The sequence below is a fragment of the Penicillium paradoxum genome (genome assembly GCF_028828445.1).
Source record: "Penicillium paradoxum strain IBT 22861 chromosome Unknown utg000004l_segment0_segment0, whole genome shotgun sequence".
NCBI classification, from domain to species: Eukaryota; Fungi; Ascomycota; class Eurotiomycetes; order Eurotiales; family Aspergillaceae; genus Penicillium; species Penicillium paradoxum.
The window spans coordinates 3,594,470-3,616,100 of record NW_026643182.1 but is presented as its reverse complement, the minus strand read 5'-3'; the positions used below and the strand labels follow the sequence as shown (position 1 = coordinate 3,616,100).

The 21,631-nt window shown below is 51.5% G+C and overlaps 9 protein-coding genes across 9 annotated transcripts; 4 read left to right on the top strand and 5 right to left on the bottom strand.

Moving 5' to 3' along the window:
- Nucleotides 1-62: 62 nt before the first annotated feature.
- N7457_005020 (60S ribosomal protein uL24) lies at nucleotides 63-1,106 on the bottom strand. Its single transcript, XM_057176065.1, has 5 exons — nucleotides 1,025-1,106; nucleotides 796-908; nucleotides 630-666; nucleotides 481-563; nucleotides 63-421 (listed from the first exon to the last, which is right to left on the bottom strand). The coding sequence occupies exons 1-5, from the start codon at nucleotides 1,041-1,043 to the stop codon at nucleotides 269-271; spliced, it is 405 nt and encodes a 134-aa protein (XP_057033112.1). The 5' UTR covers nucleotides 1,044-1,106; the 3' UTR covers nucleotides 63-268.
- A 438-nt stretch (nucleotides 1,107-1,544) lies between these two features.
- On the top strand, nucleotides 1,545-4,775 carry N7457_005019 (putative C2H2 finger domain protein; the record flags this gene model as incomplete). Its single annotated transcript, XM_057176064.1, has 1 exon — nucleotides 1,545-4,775. The coding sequence occupies one exon, from the start codon at nucleotides 1,545-1,547 to the stop codon at nucleotides 4,773-4,775; it is 3,231 nt and encodes a 1,076-aa protein (XP_057033111.1).
- Nucleotides 4,776-5,507: 732 nt separating this feature from the next.
- Nucleotides 5,508-5,726, bottom strand: N7457_005018 (dolichyl-diphosphooligosaccharide--protein glycosyltransferase subunit 4; the record flags this gene model as incomplete). The annotated part of the gene is made up of 1 exon (XM_057176063.1): nucleotides 5,508-5,726. One exon carries the CDS (start codon nucleotides 5,724-5,726, stop codon nucleotides 5,508-5,510), a length of 219 nt encoding a protein of 72 aa, XP_057033110.1.
- Nucleotides 5,727-6,361: 635 nt separating this feature from the next.
- On the top strand, nucleotides 6,362-8,053 carry N7457_005017 (Zn(II)2Cys6 transcription factor; the record flags this gene model as incomplete). The annotated part of the gene is made up of 1 exon (XM_057176062.1): nucleotides 6,362-8,053. The coding sequence occupies one exon, from the start codon at nucleotides 6,362-6,364 to the stop codon at nucleotides 8,051-8,053; it is 1,692 nt and encodes a 563-aa protein (XP_057033109.1).
- A 1,238-nt stretch (nucleotides 8,054-9,291) lies between these two features.
- N7457_005016 (uncharacterized protein) lies at nucleotides 9,292-9,773 on the bottom strand (the record flags this gene model as incomplete). The annotated part of the gene is made up of 3 exons (XM_057176061.1): nucleotides 9,292-9,479; nucleotides 9,533-9,655; nucleotides 9,710-9,773. The coding sequence occupies 3 exons, from the start codon at nucleotides 9,771-9,773 to the stop codon at nucleotides 9,292-9,294; spliced, it is 375 nt and encodes a 124-aa protein (XP_057033108.1).
- A 553-nt stretch (nucleotides 9,774-10,326) lies between these two features.
- N7457_005015 (uncharacterized protein) lies at nucleotides 10,327-10,949 on the top strand (the record flags this gene model as incomplete). The annotated part of the gene is made up of 3 exons (XM_057176060.1): nucleotides 10,327-10,423; nucleotides 10,477-10,593; nucleotides 10,645-10,949. 3 exons carry the CDS (start codon nucleotides 10,327-10,329, stop codon nucleotides 10,947-10,949), a joined length of 519 nt encoding a protein of 172 aa, XP_057033107.1.
- Nucleotides 10,950-11,465: 516 nt separating this feature from the next.
- On the bottom strand, nucleotides 11,466-14,618 carry N7457_005014 (TBC domain-containing protein; the record flags this gene model as incomplete). Its single annotated transcript, XM_057176059.1, has 1 exon — nucleotides 11,466-14,618. The coding sequence occupies one exon, from the start codon at nucleotides 14,616-14,618 to the stop codon at nucleotides 11,466-11,468; it is 3,153 nt and encodes a 1,050-aa protein (XP_057033106.1).
- Nucleotides 14,619-15,317: 699 nt separating this feature from the next.
- N7457_005013 (SDR family NAD(P)-dependent oxidoreductase) lies at nucleotides 15,318-16,517 on the top strand (the record flags this gene model as incomplete). The annotated part of the gene is made up of 3 exons (XM_057176058.1): nucleotides 15,318-15,442; nucleotides 15,552-15,965; nucleotides 16,061-16,517. The coding sequence occupies 3 exons, from the start codon at nucleotides 15,318-15,320 to the stop codon at nucleotides 16,515-16,517; spliced, it is 996 nt and encodes a 331-aa protein (XP_057033105.1).
- A 724-nt stretch (nucleotides 16,518-17,241) lies between these two features.
- N7457_005012 (DENN (AEX-3) domain protein) lies at nucleotides 17,242-20,055 on the bottom strand (the record flags this gene model as incomplete). The annotated part of the gene is made up of 2 exons (XM_057176057.1): nucleotides 17,242-18,594; nucleotides 18,655-20,055. 2 exons carry the CDS (start codon nucleotides 20,053-20,055, stop codon nucleotides 17,242-17,244), a joined length of 2,754 nt encoding a protein of 917 aa, XP_057033104.1.
- Nucleotides 20,056-21,631: the final 1,576 nt, after the last annotated feature.

The following is a 21,631-nucleotide window of genomic DNA, read 5'->3' as shown; positions in this document are numbered from 1 at the left end:
CATTCGACGGATGTTCCTATGTGCGCAGGAGATGTGAGGAAGAAGAAGAACGCCGGCTGCGCAGAGTGAATTGTCCTGCGAGCACCGACTCCGGGTAGAAGAAAAAGGAAATTTTGTTCATTTTTCATTCATCGCAATGCACCTGGTTCCAGAAACTTTATCCTGATCATAGCAGGCTGGAAACTCCGTTTCTCAGAGTCCTTTGAGTGAACCCGCGCCGTCAACCGCCATTGCAACATGAACCTAAACCCCACACGTAAGAAATCCCTTAAGCCGACTTGCTCTTGACAGCCTCACGACCCTTGGCGATGCGCTCGATGATCTGCTCACGGTCCTTGTCGAGGTGCAGCTTGGTGATGACGACCTTGGAGGGGTGGAGGGGAATGGGAACGCTCTGGCCGTTGCTCTTGTCGCGAACGATCTAAAACCGCAAGGGTAAGTATCCACCTACACAAGTATGGGAGTATATTCAAGTCGTACCTTCTCAACGAAGATGGAGAACTTGAGACGGTAGACGTTGGTGATCTTGCCCTCCCGTCCCTTCTGCGAACCTCTGGTGACAACTGGAGATAAAAGTCAGCCTCATGCGTTCAAGATCAATCCCAGCTTGCATTGCCATTGAAACTCACCAACTTCGTCGTCCTTGCGGATGGGGATGGAGCGGATCTGTCACAGAACGCTGGTTAGAATCGTCGAATATTGTTTCATGTCGGTGTCTGTATGATCCGTGGTTTCCAATCGCGAAAACTCTACCCGCAGACCCAAATTCGAGATGGATATTCATGTGGTACATACTCCGTACTTCTCCTTGAGCTCCTTGGAGACGGGAGCGCTGAGGATGACACGGCGCTCGCTGGAGGGGGCCTGGAAGTGTGCCTTGCGAGACTTGCTCCGCGAAGAGGCGATACCTGTGGAAGAGACCATCAGTATTGGAAATTGAAGATTGGCGAAAATTCGTGTCGGTAAGGGTTTCGAGCAGTTGTAAATCAAATCGGCGCAAGGCGTAATGCGAGATAGTACGCACCGTGGGTTCGGACAGCCATCTTAAAGGTCGTGAGTGGGAAATGAACGGGTGTCGTTGGCGTTGGTCGAAGAGAGGATCTTTTCTGATGTTGCCGAATATTCCAAGTTGCGGGAGCCGGATTGTGTGCTTACTAATATCCCGCTAAGCCATGTCAGGGCTTTGTAGCTAGACACCTAGGCCCTAAGGCATCAATAATTGGGGAATATGATTGGCTGATCCTGAGACCCACCTTTACGACGCGCTTTCAATGCGCCTGGACAACAACCGTACCAAGCTACCTAGGTCTTAGGCCATAGCTGTCCCACGACTATGACCATTTTACGCCGATTAGTCTGAAATTTTGGGCACAATTAATGTTTCATGGATCAACTGGGTTTGTCAGTTAATTCAGCCTTCCCTTATCCAGTCGCGATCCGATTCCTTCAATGCGCGACGGATTACGATCGAGCCTTTTTCTTCGGTGCTACAACATCTCCAACGATGAGATCCTAGCTGTTGAGAAGCTCCTGCTCACGTCGAAATGACAAGCGGAGGAGGCATGGATGGATTTGACTGGCTGCAAACCTTTCTCCCAGCCGATGGCCAACCCGACTTCGATCCCAATTCCAACAATGCAGCCTATCAAACACACCCAGCATTTCAAGACGCGGAGGAGGTAGCCCAGGCGGCCTTTCTGTATCAGCAGGCTCAGAACTCATACTCATTCATGAGGTCAACAAATCCCGGAGCAAGTCGTGTCTCCAATCCCTCCCAGGTGTACCCACAAGTTTCGGGTGAACAGAATAGAGAAAATCAACACCAACAAGCTAGCAGTATTCACAGCCACCACCTCAATAGTGGCTCTCCAGAACATCCTTCTTACAAACCAGATAGCTCTCAGCAAGTGAATCAGCGGCCACATTCCTCCGTTTCGTCCCAGTACAATCCAGCTGCCCAGGCGCATCAAGATGGCTACCGCAAATTGATTGTTCAGAAGACCCAAGCTCAGATGGCCCCTATCGGAACCTCTCAAAGGCCTCCTTTGTCCACACCAAGTTCTCATGGGGCCAATGAAACCCAAAGGCCAACAGCGCCCGTGGAAACAACAAACCCACCAACGGCACGACCTCCGTCAACATCCCGGAGCCCAAAACAAGCCCGTTCTACATCTTCAGATCTGCGCTTTCACTGGCAATCTCCACCGCACAATTCAAAAGGGTTGGCAAGACCGACCGTACAAGGTCCAAGGACACACATGTCGGCTACACAGCCTCCTGCATCGCAAAATCCTTCCCATCGTCGCTCTACAGCTCTCCCCCCAAATTCCCGGCGGCTGTCTCAAGGTATTGAAGTTCAAGGACCACAGCCAACGCCATCGGTCCAAACGACACACAAACCGGTGGGGGGCATCCGGACATCTCAGAGCGTATATCAAAGCCATTCTGCAATCCCAGTCCAGCCCACACAGGAACCGTCTCGTCCCATCGCAGAGCAAAGGAATTCGTCAGCTCCTCCGGCTCAAGGGAAGCACACAACAGTAGTAAGGACTCAATCATCGTGGAGCCCATATCAAGCCCACTCCGTGCCTGCAGCCCAGAATGCCCAGCAACCATTCCGTTCCACCACCGCGCAAGGATCCCGACCAATGTCCCCAGTTGAAATGTCACATAATCCACGCCCAGGTAATCAGACCTGGCAGAGCGCACATCAAAAGCAGTCTGAGATTCTGGACCAGACTGTTCAAAGACCACATCGTTCACATGATACACCAAGCTTCCATTCCTCGGTAGAGACTAGGGCTCACACTTCCTTCGTTCCACCACCAGGGATCGAAATATCTGCAGGACGGAGCACACATTCGGATCGCCAGTCGGTAACACTAGCGACAAGGATCTCGGAGACCTCAAGCTCCCCATCGCAAAATCCGACTGTCAATCATATCAGGTCGAGCCCAACCTCATCAGGGTCCAACCAAGTTCGTGTGCAGTCAGTAGTAACATCCGCGCCATGTAGGGTCAACAGCCCTGCAACTGCCCGACCCGCATCGACCTACAGTCCCTCTGCTTCCTTGGTTCCTTCTGGCCATGGTTCTATCCCTTCTCATTCGACGCCTTCTGCACAGAAGATTGTTTTGCCAGATCACTCGGGCAAAGGGGAACCCCAGGAGGAAGAACGAGCTCAACGTAATGCAGCTTTTGAATTATCCACATACCAGGCACCCAAGCAGACAAGCCAGCGGCCTCCAATCCCCCAACCCAATGAGCATAGCTCACTAGTGGCATCGTCAACTTCCGTGCCGACCGCCCGGCCTTGTTCTAGCTCTTCATATGCCACAGGATCTAAACAGGGAAGCCTTTCTGCTTCGGGGCAAAATACCACTGGAAATACACAGTTGCGGGCCTTCCCACTTCCGGTAACATCGCACTACCAGACAGAGCGGTGGGTTCCAGCTCGAGACCAGTCAAGTGATCCTATGCCACCATCAAAGTTGCGTCGTTTGGACAACGCTCGAAAGCAACCAGTGACACTTCAAAATGCTCCATCAACAGGATCGTCAGGTAGCTCAAGGCCAGGCGCCCAAGCTTCGATGGAACTTTCTCTCCCTCGAGGGCCTGGGAAATCCCTCAAGAACCGCGAAGACCTGGTCCAGCCCATAAGGCAGAGTGATGCGCTACTCAAGGAATCTTATGATCCTGCTACAATCGCGCGGGATGTACTGATTGCCGCTGGAAAGCACCCGACGGAAAAGCCTCTAAATCATCATCTTGAAGCACTACGCCGTAACTTCAGCAGAATCGACTCCTTCGCAGACCTGGCAACCTTTCGTTGGGATTTGGTAGATGTCAAACAGGAAAAGCAGGAACCCCAGGTTAATTTTGTGCCTCTTGTTCCTGCTCATCATCTACCTCCCCCACCAGTTCCTAACTCACTTCATCGACCCCCATCAACCCCACGTGACCCCACCATACAGCCTAATCACATGACTTCGCATCGCGTGACTTCACGTGATACACCGCCAAGTCGACATGCACCTCCAACGCCAGTTAGGATTGACGCGCGCGCCCCTCCCGGCGGTTTGAGCGTCTGGGGTATTTTGCCTTTCAATCCTCCAAGTTACCATTCTCCACAACGTATTCCTTCAAATTTGCCTTCTGGACTCCCCAGGTTCGACGTTGTGCCTCCATCCCCGAAATTATCCCCCCACCCATCCGTCCCTATCCCGGTCCCTTTGCAACCCCAGCACCGACATCAATCAACTCCGAAGAGCGCAACTCCAGCCAACCCCCCGCCTTCCCCCAAAAAGGTCGCCCCAAAATCCACATCAAAGCCCAAGGCTCAAGCACAGACCACTAAGAGTCAATCGGATTCTGGTCGGAGTGTGAAATCCCCAGAGGCAAGGCGTCTTCAGCTACAAGTTGTCATCCCACCTTCGCCCGAAAATATGTCCACAAAAAGAAAGCCGGGGCGACCTCCACATAGCTCAGCGAGTAAGATCGAGGTTGCCATTCATCGTGAACAGCCTGTACACTATCAAGTCTTTTCATGCAAATGGGAGGGATGTGTTGCAGAACTTCATAACATTGACTCAACCCGGGCTCATGTTCTCAAAGTTCACATCCCGCACTCCCTTATTTGTAAATGGAAAGATTGTGATAACCATACGCCGATGGCTGCAGCGAACATGTTTGAGCATATGGCGCACGACCACATTTCCAAAATGGCCTGGGAGCTTGGGGATGGACCGACGGTACCAGTAACTGGTGAGACATAGTGCATTATGCTGCTCCAAGGAGTTGATTTATTACACAAACTTTGTTTGATGTGAAGAAAATATCTAATTGGATCAATGATCTAGCGGAAACCAAATCGATTCATCCTTCTGGTCTAGGTGACCCAAGTGCTCGCAAAGGAACCATGGTCTTGCCAGTGGACGAGCACCAGGTGAAGGCATTCAGCAAGACGCATGGAAAATCGACTGAGAGGACGAAGGCCCAAGCTCTGCTTGAAGCGGGCCGACATTGGAAGCAGCAGATTGGGCCCGATATGGACTGGAGTGACCGTCGTCTGTCAACACCAGCTCGACAGTCCAGGGTCCATTGCAGTGAAATGGCATTTGTTGGGGATGATTGATACGCCAGATCGACTTTTGTGATACCCTTCTTTCCGTCTTTCAACCGGGGACTGGCGTTCAAACCATACGATAAACCTGATAATCTGCCATTGCAAAATGCCAGATGGATCTTACAATTTTTTGCACTTGAGAGACATCTCACCGGACTTTTTCCTTTTCTCTATATCTACCGGTTTCATACCATTGACTGTATAGACACCGCACGCTATCATACTTTCTACTTGAGAACATTGATAGATGGCGCCTTTGTCTCCAATCGATTGGACTGTAGGATACAATTGGGTTGTGGTTGACTCGCTGGTAAAGATAAAATCAAATGATGCAGGCGCTGGTATCTTGTTGTATTCCTTCTCCACAAGCAGTTTCTTGAATTTATTTCCCTTTCCCAGAAGCTGACACATCGGTGGTCTCTGTGGAAGCCAGCGATGGAGGACCCTCGGCCTTGGTTTGGCTTGCCTGACCGGCCGATTTCGCAGACTCTGGCTCCTCCTCGCTGGAATTGACATCGAGGAAGTGGTATAGGACGATCATCATCATGGCGCATGAGCCAAGGAAGATGGCGAGACGGTACAGATCATTATCGGAGATCATTGTGAAAGAATGCCGTGTACAGGCGTTGCAAATGGTAGATGAAATGGAGTTAGAGACCAAATGACGAGACTAGGTCGAGACACAACGAGCCGTGAGTAGATGGCGGTTGTAATGGGAGGAGACGCGTCGACCAGTAATTCAGAGTGATGACAGCACAGCTGTGTATAAGATGGGATCTCCAAAGCAAGATTGGGGAGAATAAAAGAAAGGCCAGGGAGTAGGAGAGGTGTTGAGAAAGTCCCGGGGGCACCAGCTGAGTTGATAAGGTGGCCCTATCGGGTCGAGGTACCTGTACCGTACGGGTCAGTGCGACACGCATACTGGAAGATGTACAGGTACAAGTGCCATCGAGTTAGGCGTTGCAATCGCCCTGAAGAATAGTTAATTGGGTCTTTGTGATCTACCTAGGCTTTCAAATCAGGGAATATCCTTGCTGGATCTCTCTGGCCGTTCTAAGAAGACAACCTTGGAATTGCTCTTTTTGTTACGCGAATTACTAACTGCCCCCTAACGGCCGGACAGGAACATCCAGAACATCGCGACCGGAGTATTTCACCCCCTCTTCCCTCTTCCCCTCGGTCAATTTGTCACTACAGCCTCACTTTAGCCATTCCTTATATGGGTCTTGCTTCACTATGACCGAATTGCAGACCACTTCTGGGTCTAAGCCAGGTCCCGCGTTACTGGCCTGTCTTCAGTGCCGTCACAAACACCTCAAATGCGATGGCAGGACTCCCGTCTGCGGTCGTTGCGAACAGGCTCGATCTCCCTGCGAATATACTAAGTCTCGAAGAGGCTACAAGGGACCATCAAAGAAGCGCCGCGCCAATTCACCCGATTACTTGCCTATGGATCCTCACCCGGTAGGAATGCTCGATGTGCCCGTGGACTGGAGCTTGCAGGCCGGCTTCACCTATGCGCCAACCGTCCCCTTGCCCTCCTCTGCGTCGACTAGCCCTGGATTACACGGTCTATCGACACCAATAATTCCATCCGTTCGCCCGGTCAGCGGACCATTGACTCCGGACTCTTCTTCTGCTGCCGGCGGAGATGGTTATCTGCTCGATATCTACTATAATTATTTCCACGCCGCCCATCCGATCCTGCCACCCCACCGACTTCTACATCGCTTCTTATTCCCAGCATATCTGGAGCAGGTGATGAAGTTCATCGGTGCCCACTTCACCCCAGCTGCCTCGAGTGACATGTACCGGCCCACAGTCGTTGCAATGGTTCAAGAACAAGAATTGTCCGTGGAGAAAGTGCAGGCACTGCTTCTGCTGGCGATCGTCCTCCACTCTGATAATGAGCGCGCCGAGGCCGGTGTCTGCCTAGCTGGTGCAGTGGATTCAGCCTTCGAGCTTGGCATGCATCAAGGGACGTTTGCGACAATTGCTAGCAACGGGGATCCGATCCGCGCAGAGTCTCTGCGCCGTACCTGGTGGGAGCTCTTCGTTATCGAAGGTTTCATGACTGCCCTTGGTGTCCAACAGGAGTATCGCACCAATCGAATGCCCCTCGAGGTCGCACTTCCTTGCGAAGAGCGTATCTATCATGAAGCCTTGCCACCCCCACCACCCCCGACAATTGCTCAATTTGACGGGCGGGTGTTCGCAGAAGAGGAGCGTGACTTCTCCTCATATTGCTACCGAATTGAAGCCATTCGCATTCTTGGCCGTGTGGTGGCGATGCAGAATATGACGGAAGGCCAGCAGGACCAGGTGGAAGCTATTGATGCGCGTATCGGTAGCTGGGGTCATCATTTGCCCGAGTCCAAGGAAGAGCTTTTGCGCCCGGACGGGAGTGTGGATGAGATTATGTTCCAGGCAACTATGATTCTCAACGGCGCAGCCATCTACCTAAATTTCCCACGTTCCGATCTTCTCTCATCTCCCGCCGTTGCCGCGGAAGTCCTCTGTGGTCACCATGGTCCGATCAGTGTGCCCGCATTCTCCCACAATGAACATGCTATGAAGGCCGCCAAGGCTGCCCGAGAGCTGTCTCGGCTCGCAGCCTTCCGCCTGCCTGTTGTCAAACACACCCCATTCTTCATATGTGCGCTTACTCTGAGCTCCATTGTCCAACTAGCTTCCTGCTCTGTCAAAGCCGGTCAAATGCCAGACCCCAGTCGCGACCGGCTGGCATTGACGATCGGTGTTTTTAAGTCATTGTCTCGCACCTGGGCCATATCCCAGTCGATCATGCGTCAAATCAAAGCCGTTGCACGGGATGTGATGGATGTAGGACTACGTCCTACGATGGACTCGCTTGATCTGACCACGGTGTTGGATAACAGTCAGTTCTGGGTGGACCAGGGCCCGAGCTGAGGCAAAGAGGACGTTATCACCTATTCCGATCTTTCTGGTCCATGGCTTCTCCCGGTATCCGAGATCCTCGGCTGTCCGGTACTCGTTGAACCAATTCTAGGGCATACTTCTTGACTTATGATCAAGCGGATGTGTTCACCGGCCTCCCCACACCTCTAGGGCTCTGCCCCCTCCTCCCTTCTCCACCGGGGCTACCTGACACGTTTGGTATGAATCTGTATCCGATTCTCCTGGCCGGAGTATGCACGAAGGGAAATGGGACGCCAAGCTTTCCCCCGGACCCGGCTATGCATAGAAGAAACAGACCTTTCGATTTGCTCCAACGCTACCTTCATCCATAGACTGTAAGCTTAGCTTGCACAGGGACTACCTATAGAGCTAGGCTCTGTAATATTTTTTTTTATCTGAGACATCAATAGTCTTTCACGTGTGAGAATTGAATTCAGGGGCAACTGTTCAAGAGAGCCCACTTCGCAGGATTGACCGCAGTTGATCTGCAAATATCATCCGGCGTGACTGCATCGAGCTTTCACGACCATCGTTTTCGAAAAGACTATGATCAGAAGTCCGTCCTTTCGTGCATGTTTCCTTCTATTCGTTTCCCACCTTCCAACTTCATCCCTGAGCAACAGTAGTTCTTCCTTCATATCGGTTGGCATCCAGATCCGAATTCCCTGTTGCATACAACGACATCTGGGATAGTGCGGAACGGCTCGCTACCAATGCCTTCTCGCTAGGCGTGGATCTTTCGAAAGGGTTTGTCATTAGTGGCAGCTCAGCCGGGGGAAACCTGGCGATTGTCACAGCTCATCGCGCCATAAGACAGAGCCTCTCTCGCCCACTGACGGGTGTATTGGCCGTTGTTCCACCCTGCATGGATAAGCAAATTGTACCTAAGAAATACAAAGGGCTGTGGTTGTCTCGCGAGCAGAATGCCCATGCGCCAGTGTACAGCGATAAGAGCCTCGGAGTATTTGGGCTGTTGTTAGATACTGCCTAGAGGAAAGCTTTTCAATTTCAAGAAGCCAAAATAAGATAAAACCTCCAATTGAGCATATAGAAAGGCAGCTGTTCTTCTATACAAGTACGCACCTGACTAGGTACGCGGGTTATTTGTAGCGTGGAGCAATATAGCAGGTTTGGATCAACAACTCTGTTCATCTGTTCAGAAGCATGTAGAGAACACCAAAGCGTAACATTCTCCGTATTTATCACAGATCCCAAACCCATACGACAGATCATTTGAACTCGCGGAGATATTTCAAGCGCTTAATAGCAAGCGAAAAATCCTCATCGCTGGTGACCGTAGTCGCACGTCTGCCACCAGGAATACCAGCCATCAGCTCCTTGGCTTGCTTTAACTCCAGATCCATGACCTCCTTGAGATTCAAGTACTCATGGTCGATATTATGCGCTTTGAGTGTCCCTGGATCGACGAGGCTTAGCGACGGTGGTATAAGATAAGGTATATGGTCTTACGGTCAACTTTAACCAGATGCTTATTAGCCTGCACGATCGCACCCCAGAGAGCAGAAACCTCGGCTACTCTTCCAAAGGTATCGTTACGGACCCAGCCCAAAAGACCATTAAGGAGATCAGCCTCTGACGAGTCATTAGTCTAGTGAGGAGGCGAGAGCTAGAGAGAGTAGTGGCTACCTTTGGTCTCCCTCGAGATCTGGTAGGCATTGGGAATCTCGGCTGACATGCGTTCATAGTTCATTTTGCCTGGTAGTCAAAGACACGGTAGGACGATGGTGTCAAAGGGGATAGAAAACAAGGGAAGAGAAGCGGGTTATATAGAGAGAACGATACGAAATATTGGTGTAGTAATGGTAACCCGTGGCTTTGAACCTCAATCTGAGTCAATCAAGTATCTGAATATGTGCTACAACTATTTCATTCAAGGAGAGAGCGGCTTTAGACAAAGGAACCTTGACGGATACATGTATCTACGAAGTACGGAGCCTTCGAGAACCTATTCTGGGAACAAAGAACCCACGTCTCACAACGTATGGCTTTCGCCTCCTGTGCTGTTTGGGTTCGAACGCCCCGGGAGTCTGTGACGGGGACAAAGAAAACACTTTTCTATCCGACTGGACGAGGAAGATTGGAGAACAAAGAGCAAGTCTGCCAGGCTTTTCGAAGCCAATGTCCAGTCTTGCTAGTGACGAAAGAGAAAAGAATAAGAGATGCAATGGATCTTCCCTTCTTCAACAGTTTCAATCTCCATTCACTATCTTCTCGATCCTCGCTGCCTACTCGTTTGAATCGAAATGGTCTCTGAGAGCAACGCCCCTCCGGAGTTCGTGACTCGCATGGAAAAGGTCCCCCCAACCTACCAGAGTGAATCATACGCCTATAGCAAAGACGGTATGCGAGAAAATACCCTGCCTCATGACAAAAGACTGAACAGATATTCACAGGGTTGTCCTGCGCAATGATTTCTTGGATGCTGGACTTGAACGTTCGAGCAGCAATCAAGAAGCGTGAGTTCCAGCGCACGTATCAGAGAATCTGTCTTTATATCAAGCATATGGAGCGTACGTTGGGTTGATCCCAGAATGCTTAGAACCGTAACTAATCATGACTAGGCCTCATGGACCAGGCCAAGATCCCATATAGCCCCTATACCGGAGCGGAAGACAGTCGAAAAGTGCAACTCGCCAGAGAGAGTCTCAAGCCTCACATGCAGGCCAGATTCATGTCCAAGGGACCCTATCCAATCACAGCTCCTATTAGCACCGATGGGGAGCTCTGCCGAACCGTGTCAGACGCGCAGACATTCGAGTATCGTCTTCATCAGTTGGAGATCATTCGGTTTATGGAGAGGGTTGATCCGTTGGCATTGACGGAGTTTGAGAGAAGTAAGAGGCAGCACAGACCGCAGACAGGCTAGCTGAGGCATGTGTTCAAGCGGGAATTTGAACTTTTCACGATCCGGAGGTGTCATGGTTGATAGTTCGTTTCAATAGTGTTCCTAAAGAATGTGTTGATTGAATTTCCCCTTGCCATGGCCTCTTTTGATTGGATTGGCCAAATTTAACATGGTAATGTGCAAGTAGAACCGAAATAACGTAGAAATAATATGCATATCATTCAAAAAAAAGAAAAAGAAAAAAAAAAAGGTCTAACAGTGTTGCCACCCAAGTGTAAAATCCAGGGGTATCTCGAATGCTGGTTTGGTCATGTATGAGGCGAGTGACAAGGATATCGCGCGGCTATGTCAACAAGTGCTCTCGCAAAACAAAAGAAACAAGAAATAGCGCCAAACAATGAGAGATAGAAACCAAAAAAAAAGCCAAAACTCCTTGCCTTATGCTCAGGTCGTATCGGCATTGCGTAAAAAAATCTATCAAATGAATGAATAGGTCATGGAGACTATCAGAATAAGAACTCGGCATCGGACAGGAGTCTAAATGCCTGCACCGCTGCTTAATTCCCGCATTTCTTGCAGGGCAACAGCACGGCGTGCAACGACATCCTCCCGACGCACCACATTGCGCAGTGCTTCACTGGCTTGGATCAGACCATCAATACTAATGGCGTGATTGGTCATTTGGTGGTTGATGTATGTGTAAAGCGCCGCCGGCGTCGAGCAGGTCGTTAGCAACTGCTGCTCGTTGAGCTTGAGCAGTGCAAGAGCAACTTGGAAGAGGAATGTACTTCCGCCGCCACTACCTGACGCAAGATTACCGGCAGACTTGGTACTCTTGTCGTTGCCATCCTTAGTGCCAGAAGTACTTGGTCCAGATGCATTGAATGCACTGGTCACGTTAAGACAAAGGACGACATCCCATACCCGATAGAGCGCCTCTGCAGAAAGACAGTCCGTAAAGACAGAAAGGAACCACTGGAAGGTGAGTGCCTCCAGTTCGATACCAAGTTCCTCTAAGTGGGCGGAGAGTTTGGGAAGAAGCTCCGAGATATACTGGCGCAAAACTACTTGGTCGGCCCGGGAGGCCAGCAAACCATGGTCGTAATAGTGCTGAGGCAAAATGATTTCGATCATCGAGGCCAGAATCCAAAATGCATCCTCGGCAGTCGGCATAATGAGCAGCAGAGATCCCGCGATGAGGTTCATGCCCTGACAATAGCCTACTTCAGGGTTACGGCGCGAGTACGCAAGCAGAACCTCTTTCAACTTGCCGACACCAGGCCCCTTGCGGAAGAAGACATTATCGGTAAGAGTGCGGCGTATATCCATGTCGATCTGTGCTATGACCGAAGGGTCGGGGTTGCATCCACCCACACCATGGACGAGGTCATCATAATACCCAGGAATTCGCATTGCCGACGCCCCGCTGCATTCCGACCAAGTTTTGGCGCGAAGAACCACGGGGATACCGCCGAGGACGAGCAGCCGGAATTCTCGCCACTTCGCTCGGCCAACCTTGCCTTTGTTTCCCAGACCAGCGATGCCTACAACCTCGCCATCGGCGAGCGAGACCTCTGGTGTGTGGAAGGCAGCTAAAGATCGGTCGGAGGTAGCTGCTGCGGCTGCTGCGGCTGCCGCTTCGCCCTCCTTTCGCCGCTCAGCTCGTACTTTACGAAGAAACTCGTTCCATCTCACGGTTCGATCACGCTGCAATGTGTCATGGAGCTCAGTCAACTGTTCCAATAACAGTTTGACCGGCTCCATCTCGGCGTGGCTGAATTTAGAAAATGTATCTTTCAGTTGGTCTGAAGACACGCCAGCAAATTCGGGGCTGTCGGCTGTAATGGCCGACGTGGTCGCTGATGGTTGTGCGCTGGAGCCGACGGCCAACGCCCCATCTTTGTCAACAGAAACGGAAGATCTATGAGGACGATTCTCCTCTGCAGTAGTCAAAGAGACGATTGGTCCCGCAGACGGCGTGTGGGACAATAACTCAGTGGGACGGGATGGTATTCTCAGGTAGTCTTGCCAGCGATGAATGGCAACTGCTCCGCTATCAGGATCATTTGGTGAGTCGGGAAGAGAGCGCGAGCGCTCAGAAGTCCCTTCGCGAAGTCTAGCTATTTCGGGATCATCCTCAGGATCCGAAGCATCAGTTCGAAGACTACCAAGAGTTTCGGTAACACTCAGACGGTGGATGCTGCTCTTAGTACTAGTGGCTTCTCTCTGGCGCTTCTTTCGGCGTTGGTCATAGATAAAACCGAACCTGTCCGTGAGAAATTCACCAGGCTGGGAATTATTATAAATGGTTGTGAGCGTTGGAGGCTTCGACTCCATGGGCAAAATGGCATCCATCTCAACAGGTCCAAGATTTGTCGACCCTCGCTCTGCAGCTTCTGAGGCTGAACCTTGAGATACGCTGCCAGCTGCACTCCGCCGTGAGGGGGGAGGGTTCATTTTGCCCTGAACACTTGGTCCACTAGTAGATCGTCCAGTGATAGGCAGGCTGGCATTGCTATTGATCCTTTTCAATGCAGCCACCGCCGATAATCCACCCTTAGAATGCCCAGATAGCGTGGAAGAAGTACTTTTGTCTCCATCTGGCCTTTTGGGTCGGGGTCTATTGTCGATGGACTCGGTATCACTTGCGTCTCTGCTTGTCTGAGGATTGCCAGCAAACAGCTTGACAGTCCAGGAGCCGAAAGATCGTGCAGATTTGCGAGAATGGATGCTTGCATCGTCACCATTCGTTGACGTACTGGCAATGCGCTTTGCCAGTCCATCGCGTACCGAGCTACCCGGGGGCTGGAATAGCTGCTCGTCAAGCGCTTTGCGTCGCATTGCAGGATTGCTGGGCACTCGGAGGCGCTCAGCCTCTTCTTCTCCCATTCCACCTACTTCACTCATAATACTACTAGCGCGACTTGTTTTCCGGCTTGTATTGACTGAGCCAAAGAGGTATTCTTGCCAGCCCCGGATCGAGCTTTCGCTTTTCCGGTTGTCATTTCCCCCGCTCCCGCGGGCATCACTGTCTGATCGCTGAGCGCGAATTGTGGCTTGAGCTTCTGCTGAGGCATCATGAGACCGAGAGCCCACGCTGTCTTCCATAGCTTGAGACATCAACCCATTCAGGCCGCAAGAAGCATGGCCAGCATGATCACTACTGTGGTTGCTTTCCGCATCCGAGGCACGATCACTCGGAGGATTCTCTAACTGATACAGGCGAAGTTCAATATCTTGGTTGGAAACAGACACTTCTCGAAGCATTCTCTTCAGCTCTCGCTCTCTTGCATCAGCGCGTTGGCGAAGAACTGAGATCTCAGCATCCCGTTGGGCCAGATCGCGTGCAAACTGTCTGACCATCTTCACGGCCCCTGTTCCAGCAACCAATCGCTCAATATGCGCATCGTCGGCTAAATGCAAGGCACCCGGAATATCATATGTCGGAACAGAATCTGCGAAGAGGGCAGCTCGGCCGGATGTGTGCGACGGCCCAGACGTCAACTTTGCTAAAGTAGCTTTCCGCCCGCGACCAGTCTTGTCTCCAGTTGTTTCCCCTCCATCTTCACCAGAGAATAATGTATTCGTCAAACCGCGAGTGAGGGTGGGAGATTTGTCCGGTGGTGAGAGCGAGGGGAACGAGGTCAGATCTGTCGTAGTGTTGGAGGAGCCTGAATGACGTTTTTGCATTTTGGCGCGAACAGCTTTAGCATTTCGACTTCTGCTCGAGGAGCTTGACGCCTGGGACGAGGAACGCCGCTGGGAGTGAAGGTCGGACTCTGCCATAGCTCAACAACCGGGCAATGGCTTTGGTGGGGGAATTTTCGGTTGAGGACTTCATGAAGGCTTTTCGCAAAGCTTTCGGGGCTAGTTAACTTGAGAACAGTGCCTGAACTAGCGAAGGAAACAATCAACTAGCTTGTGTAGCTTCCGATACTTGGCTGGTCTGGCTGCGCGTGCTTGGCGATCCCTTTGTAGTGGACCCGTGGATGGAATGAAGGGAGATCGACCGAGATTTTCAGGGGCGAGCACGGATGTTCACCCTTGATATGCTATTTTAGGACCAACAAAAGCATCTGAAAACAAAGAGTGTAGGTTTGCGCTCTCTGAAACACACAAAGGCAGCTTTGATACTCGACGCACATGACGTGACCGGGATATGCATCACGTGAATCAATGCTTGTTTTCCTGTCCACGTGATCTGCCATGGTGGTCCCCCTGCTCCGCCGTAGCCTTGAGCCTCGGCTCTCCGCATAACCGACTGTGCGGAGTGGAGAAAGCTGCCATAACTATAAAGCTGCCCCGAAGCTGTGCCTCGGGCATACTCGATTCATTTTTGGGGGATCCTTTTTTTATATACAAATCTGAACTTGTCTAGTGTTCATCAACATGTCCGCAGCAGCAAAGCAGCGTCTTCAGGCTTTGAGTAAGCAGCTCGTTGAGGGCATTCCCTCCGAGGGCACGTTCGAGAACATCCCTAAGATTCGCCATGTGGCCTCAGATTCGGCAGGCCCGTAAGTGATCCTGATGACCATCTCTATCTGGCTTTTATAGAGCCCAATCGGATTTTAATATTGCCTATATCACATGCTCTGGGTGCACAACTAACGCCTAGGTCTGCAGCCGAGTAAAGGACAAGGTTGTCATCGTGACTGGTGTGTATCCGCCAGCTTCAATTTCAAAGCACTCGGCTAACTTGGATGCAGGTGCAAACTCACCCAATGGCATTGGGCGTGCAAGTGCGCATCAGTTTGCCAACAATGGCGCCAAAGCAGTCTACATCTGTGACTTCAGCGCCACTCATCTGGAGACGCATAAGCGAGAGATGGAATCCCTCTACCCAAATGTTGATATCCACATTCGCTCATTTGATGCTGCCGATGAAAAGGCCCTGGTGGGCGTCATTGATGAAGTAATCAGCAAGTATGGTCGACTGGATGTCTTTTTCGCCAACGCCGGCGTTCTAGGCCAACCGACGATGTTCACTAACATCGACGCTGACGGATTCCTGAACACAATGCGAGTAAATGCTCTTGGGTACGTCCTTTCATCTCCGAAACAACAGAACAAAAGAAAGAAAATGGAACAGACATAACTGCCCGAATCCTAACGCTAAATAATGTCGGAAATAGCGTCTTTCTTGCAGCAAAACACGCTGCCCCAGCGATGAAGATTACGTCCGCCTCAAAGCCGTACCCAGGTGGTTCAATCATCGGCACAGCATCCGTGGCAGGTCTCCGCTCCAACGCCGGTTCAACGGACTACTCCGCCTCGAAAGCCGCCGTGATCTCGATCGCGCAAACTGTATCCTACCAGCTCGCAGGCACGGGTATTCGCATGAACGCAATCTGTCCCGGGCTGATCGAGACGGGGATGACGCAGACGGTATTTGACCGGGCGCGGGAGCGTGGTACGGAGCGCAAGATTGGACAATTGAATCCACTGCAGCGAGGTGCTGTAGCTGATGAGGTTGCGCGTGTTGCGCTCTTCCTTGGTAGTGATGAGAGTAGCTATGTCAATGGACAGGCTTGGGCTGTTTGTGGTGGTTTGAGTGCTGGACACCCTGCTGTACCAGGAAAATTGGCTTGAAATAACCTGGTGGACCAGGGCATCAACTTGCGTCTGAATAATGTACGTAGTACGGAGTCCGTACTACGTACATATTCATGATTAGCATATGGACCTGATTTTTACCAACGGGCAGTTGAGCTCTATAATATCTACTCGGCTACAATATGATGAACTGGCGGTGATCGAAAGTTCAAATTCACAGATTCCATTTCGGAACAATAGGGGGCTATGTAGACCCTGGTAGATCAGGTCAATCCATATCAAGGATTGTAGATAAATAGGAAATCTCATCCGCGGACAGGGCGGATGGCGGTGCAAAGTGGAGGGCTCTCTCAAGCGCAAAATCAAACAAATCAGGCCGTTCCATCCCAGACGGCACGACAGCTAGTAAATAGACAACAAATTCCTCGGGGAATAAACAGGCAAAATGGAAAGGCCCCGGGAAAGGCAAAGCAATATCAAAATTATTGGACAAGAAGACAGGTAGATGGTTGGGTGATATGAAAAAGGAAAATTGAAAAGTAGGTATTCGCCACGACGAAAGATGAAGTAAAATTACGCCAGAAAACCAAAGCGTATGTGCGCAAGATACTGCACAACCGAAAAGAAGGGGACAAAGGGGTGGAAGGACAGCGCCAGACAGAATGGGAACAAGGAATGGACAGAGAAGAGGGGGAAAAACACAAACAATATCGTCTCAGTCAAGCGTTGCATCATCTAACTTGGATAGCCGATGGCAAAACTACAAGATCATTCGTGCGGCATTGGGCCGCATGAGGTCCTCGCTGCCCTGCTTGGACAAAGTACCTCGCTCAGTCTGCTGGTCGTCAACATTCTCAGTCTCATGAGCGCGCTCATCGTCATCCTCGACAATCCGGGTCTCGCCGGGGCCGTACTGCTGACTTGACCGCTCAGGGAAAGTTGAGCTGCTGACCATGGACATAGACGTACTAGAACGGTTGTGAACCAGATCTGGAGTCGGGGGGATACTGGAGTGGCGGTTGTCCGGGTGAAGAGAGCTGTTGTCGGTGTCGCTGACCTCGCTAGGGGCGCGTGTAGAGCGGCCCTCAAGGGGGTCGTATTCGGAAGCGAGGCGGCCGTTCTGGCTTAGCTTGGAAATCCCGGTCTCGTCCTCGTCCGCGGCATCCTGGGCCAAGTGCAGGCCTTCGACGGCAGCAGCACACTGGTCGCTGATGCTGCGGATGATATCCGCAATAGCATCAGTCTTGTCGCGTAGATAGCGGTCTGCGACATCGGTGATGCTAAGACGAGCAAGGGTCTTGTGATCCTTGCCGATGTTCAGCAAGTGCTGCTCTAGATCAGGGCTCATGTCATTTACCAGAGTCTTGTGACCATTGACCTCCCTAGCTGACTTGATGAATTCCTTCATCTCGGCAATGGTAACATCTTCCTTGGTCTCTTCGAGTGCATCTTCGTAGCCCTGTTCGACTATCTCGGTGATCTCTGACCTGCTGCCGATGGAGCGGACGATGTGTTCCATGTGGTGACTTTGGCCATTGATGAGGCTACGCAAGTGCATGACGACACGCTGGGCATCTTCGCGCTCGCGAGAAAGGGTCGCGTTGGTGTGCGAAAGGGCGGAAATCTCCTTCTGGTTGCGCTTACGTTCACGCTCAAGCTCCTCGGCGATTTCCTGCTGGAGGACCAGGGCCTCGAGGGCATCATCGCGCTGTTTCTCAGTGCCAGATAAGCGCAGAGTCAGACGAGCCACATCATCCTTCTGCTGGTCAATAAGACCAGTGAGGCGGCGGTTTTCGCGTTTGTGATTTTCGATCTTGACCTTGAGCTCCGAGGTCTCCTTGGTGAGCTGCTCAGCAAAGGCCTGGAATTTAAGGAACTGCTGTTTCCAAGTCTCGAGCTCTTCCACCAAAAAGTTGTTGCGCTTGGTGACTTTGCTGAGCTCAGTGTCCATTCTACCCTTCAGGTTGATGAAGTCTTGCCAAGCCTCCATGGCATCCCGAGAGTACTGGTTGCGCTCACGGACAATCTCGTTGAGGTGACGCATGGAAACCTTAGTCATGAGAGGCTTCTTGACTGAGCCACCGAAGATGGCCTTCATACCGGTGTTGCGGCCCTATTAGATATGAAGTTAGTTTTGATCGTCATTAGTAAACGGCTAAAGCTAGGAACGTACCAGTTTCTCGCACACATGGTCCATGACACCCATAACAGCATCTTGGTTCCACCATTGGGGCTCCTCGACACTTTCAACCTCTCCTCTCATGACAATAATCTGGCCAGCGGGAATGAGCTTTCCGCCAGCATAAGCAGTGCGTAGGTGAGCAGGAACACCTGAAGGTGACACATCGCCGTTCAAGGATTGGGTCATGCGATTGATGAACTTGGTGCGCTGACCCTGGCTCAACACATTAGGCGGACTGGAGGTGAGGACAAAGTTACGGTCCAGGTCGATCACCAGAGCATCGGATGGAGCATTGAACAGGGTGCGGCACTCAGCAGTGACACCCAAAATGTAGGGACCTGGCTCCTGGACCAGCTCCTTGACATGACGCGCGTGCACCACGGGCACGTACAGGCCACTCCACTCATAGACGCGAACGCAGTAGCGAATGGTTTCGGCAGCGACAGTCAACATTGCGGGATAGTGACTAACGAATATGATACGGCGAGTGGGCGAAACGGCAGCCTCAATCGCGCCAACAATATTGGGGATTGATAGACAAGTGAACAATGGCCACATGGCAAAGTTCTGGAAGCCGGTGGGCGAGGAGGGGAACTGATAGCACAAGGCATAATCCTTCATGTCAATGCGAACCAGGTCGTTGAGGCGTGGGGCCGGGAAGCTGAGGATGCGGGAAACCTCTTCGGCATGGAACAGGTTGGTGGCCTTGTTCCAGTGGATCCACATGCCACGGAGGTAGTCACCCAATAGATCGTAAAGGGGATACCGCGAGAGAAAGCTCAGGCAGTATGGGATCCAATAAGTTTCGTCGGGGTTGTCGTAGAAGTCCGGCTCCGTCTTCTTGCGCAGCTCGCGGATGGTCTCCGCGCGCTTCTCATCGGCACGGGACCAGACGCGCAGCGCGATTCCGTACAGGGTGTGAGAAGAGTCTTGCTGCAACACGAACGCGTGGTGTGCACAGTGAGGTTGGGTCTTGCCCGTGCAAATCTCCACGTCGTGGGGGAAACATGCTCGCATGGCTGAGTGCAGGGCTCGTGCGATCTCATTGTCCTGCTCTAGTCGTGGACTACTGCCCAGAATCTCGGGGAGCCAGAACTGACCGACGGCTCCCTTCATGTGACCGATCTTACCCTGTTCGGGGGCAGGCGCCTTGACCCATTGTGAGGGTTCGCGTCCAACACCACATACCATGTAGGCATGTGTGAGTGTTTTCGGTGTTCGCTGGGCGGGCTTGACGCTGAGAGTAGACGGAATAGGTTGAGTAATGCGGGAGTGCAGCGACGACGTGCGGCTAGGAACGACCAGCGAATTTTCCCCTTCGCCGCGTGTCGTAGGCCGATCCCGGGTGGATGGGCGCGCAAAGGACCCGTGATCTCGCAGAGAAGGGCCCATTATTGCGGTTGTGTATAGATTTTATAGGTCGGGTGTTGAAGTATGTAAGAGTTGGGATAGTCCGGGGAAATTCCTCAATTGGCGAGGAATGTAGGACTATATCCGCGAGCACTGCTTCAATGCAGTTCAAAATGAGAGTTTACCCAAGATCAAGGAAAGACGAATGAGAGAGTGTGTGTAGGTAGGAGGTGCCTGGGTGAAACTTCAATATTACTCAAACTCGAGAGCACCCGCCATGCAGAGAGCAGTTGAGACGAACCACGAATACAAAGTAAAACCCAGAAAGCCCGAGGAAGAAGACTGAGGGTTAGGGGGAGACAAATAGGAGAGAAACGGGCCAAGGCCAGAGGAGTTCTCCAGGGCTCTCCACTTTAATTAGCTGTATGGTATGGTATAGGAGACGGTCGAATGGGGGGATCCTGTCGTATTTCCGGGTATATTCGAGTATGCTCGAGTATGTGGCCAGTATTGGGGGGGGAGTATTGGATCCGTATTGGATGAGTATCGGGTTAGTATTTGGCTAGTATGAATACTATCTATATCGGTTTCGTTTTCTTCTCTGCAGGGTTGGAGAATGCTTGTGCTCTCGAGGTCACCGAGTCCTCGATTGTACCCGGTACTGCATGGCACTATGGACTATCCATGTATGCGGGATGTACACAATACTAGATATCCCTACGAGTCCACATGCATCCCTCTTGTGATGTCCTCAAATGATACGTCCGCCGTTTTCCGTTTCTGATGTATCCGCCTCCCGCGTTTCACGTTTTAGCCTTTTGATAGCATCGCATTATTCCTAATATCCTGCCCTCTGGTGCTCTGGTCCTCGGTCCCCCATCTGCAGTGTGACCATATGCGGCCTTCGTGTTTCGCATGCGCGCAGTGAGGAGAGCCCATTGCAATCACCTTCACAATCTGATCTCAAATCCTCCGTACGCCGTCTAGCCCAATACGGAGTACTCCCTTTCTTCTTGTACGTTGCACTCCGACGTCAATCCCTGTAATGCCGATCACCACATTCCAATTTGACAACCGATCGAGAACGCAAAGATCGTGGGAGCCATGGCCCGTCTGGATATCCATGAGCTGGAATAACTGGTGGATTCTCCATGCCAGTCTCCACCGGAAATTTGTGATCTTGGTCCGTGAGCTTTACCCCTGAATGATTCAAGGCCGGCTGTGAAGTGGATTATTTTCAAACGTGATCATTTCGACATGAAACGATATTCATGGTTTGTTCTTTGCCTAGGTTGCCTCACGAACTTCACAGAAGATATGGAGTACGGAGTCCTGTTGTGTGCCAGTACCTGCTCGTGCGGGCCCGTCAGACGTCAGAGCGGACAAGCTATGAAGCTACTAAGGCGAGCGAGCTACTCAGTCTGGTATCTCCGATGGTGATCACACTTCCGGACCCCCTCACGCTTTGCCAGGCTTGGTTCCGCCCCATGTCACTCGTAAGGAACCACTGTACGGAGTCCTCCGTACGAGTACGCCACTTTGATACATGGAAATGCCGAATTCCAGTCCTTTTGCTCCCTGTTTCTAGCACATTTATAGAACTAGCCCGGTTGTTTAT

Coding starts and splice junctions, on each gene's coding strand:
- N7457_005020 (XM_057176065.1), bottom strand. Junction 667..795: donor AGCTCAAGGAGAAGTACGGA/GTATGTACCACA, acceptor GTTCTGTGACAG/ATCCGCTCCATCCCCATCCG. Junction 564..629: donor CCGCAAGGACGACGAAGTTG/GTGAGTTTCAAT, acceptor TTTTATCTCCAG/TTGTCACCAGAGGTTCGCAG.